The sequence below is a fragment of the Aplysia californica genome, unplaced genomic scaffold (assembly GCF_000002075.1).
Source record: "Aplysia californica isolate F4 #8 unplaced genomic scaffold, AplCal3.0 scaffold00001, whole genome shotgun sequence".
Taxonomy (NCBI): domain Eukaryota; kingdom Metazoa; phylum Mollusca; class Gastropoda; order Aplysiida; family Aplysiidae; genus Aplysia; species Aplysia californica.
Genome location: NW_004797271.1, coordinates 113,206 through 113,861, shown reverse-complemented (window position 1 = coordinate 113,861; position 656 = coordinate 113,206). Strand labels below are relative to the sequence as shown.

At 44.5% G+C, this 656-nt stretch overlaps 1 protein-coding gene across 1 annotated transcript in view; it reads right to left on the bottom strand.

Moving 5' to 3' along the window:
• Positions 1-378: 378 nt before the first annotated feature.
• Positions 379-656, bottom strand: part of LOC118477574 — a gene marked incomplete in the record, with an annotated part of 5,313 nt that continues 5,035 nt past the window's right edge. Inside the window, 1 exon segment of the mRNA XM_035969491.1 lies at positions 379-546. Coding sequence (XP_035825384.1) covers positions 409-546 — 138 coding nt within the window.

The window sequence follows — 656 nt, the reverse complement described above, 5'->3', positions numbered from 1 at the left end:
GTGTGTGTGTGTGTGTGTGTGTGTATGTGTGTGTGTGTGCGTTTTAAGTTGTCTTTTTCATAAATCTTGTTTCCTTCTCGCACCCCCCCCCCTGTTTCCCTTTTCTCCTTTCCCCACATACACACATTTCCCTTCACCACCACCACCACCCCCGCCACATCATCACACGCTGACAGCAGCTGCAGCAACAACAGCAACAGATACAAATTATAAGAGCAAAAACAGCAACAATAACAACAGCTGCAACAGCAACACCACCACCACCAACAACAACAACAATAACATCAACAACAGCAACAACAACAACAGCAGTACATACCGACACCATTAGGCACGATCAAACAACGACATTTTATTTTGCTTTCTCAAGCGGGCCATACATCTATGAATCTATCGTTTCCTCTTGAGCTATAATTTTTCCAATAACTTCATTCCCTGAAACCAATTGTCTCTGTAAAGGTGGTCGCCAATTTTGAGATCCACGAACTTATCGTTCATCCTCACAAGCTCAGCCACTTCAAGAGTAGTGGGAACTCGGGACTTCACCTAGTGATACAGCAAGGATAGAAGAGTCACCTGGTGATACAGCAAGGATAGAAGAGTCACCTGGTGATACAGCAAGGATAGAAGAGTCACCTGGTGATACAGCAAGGATA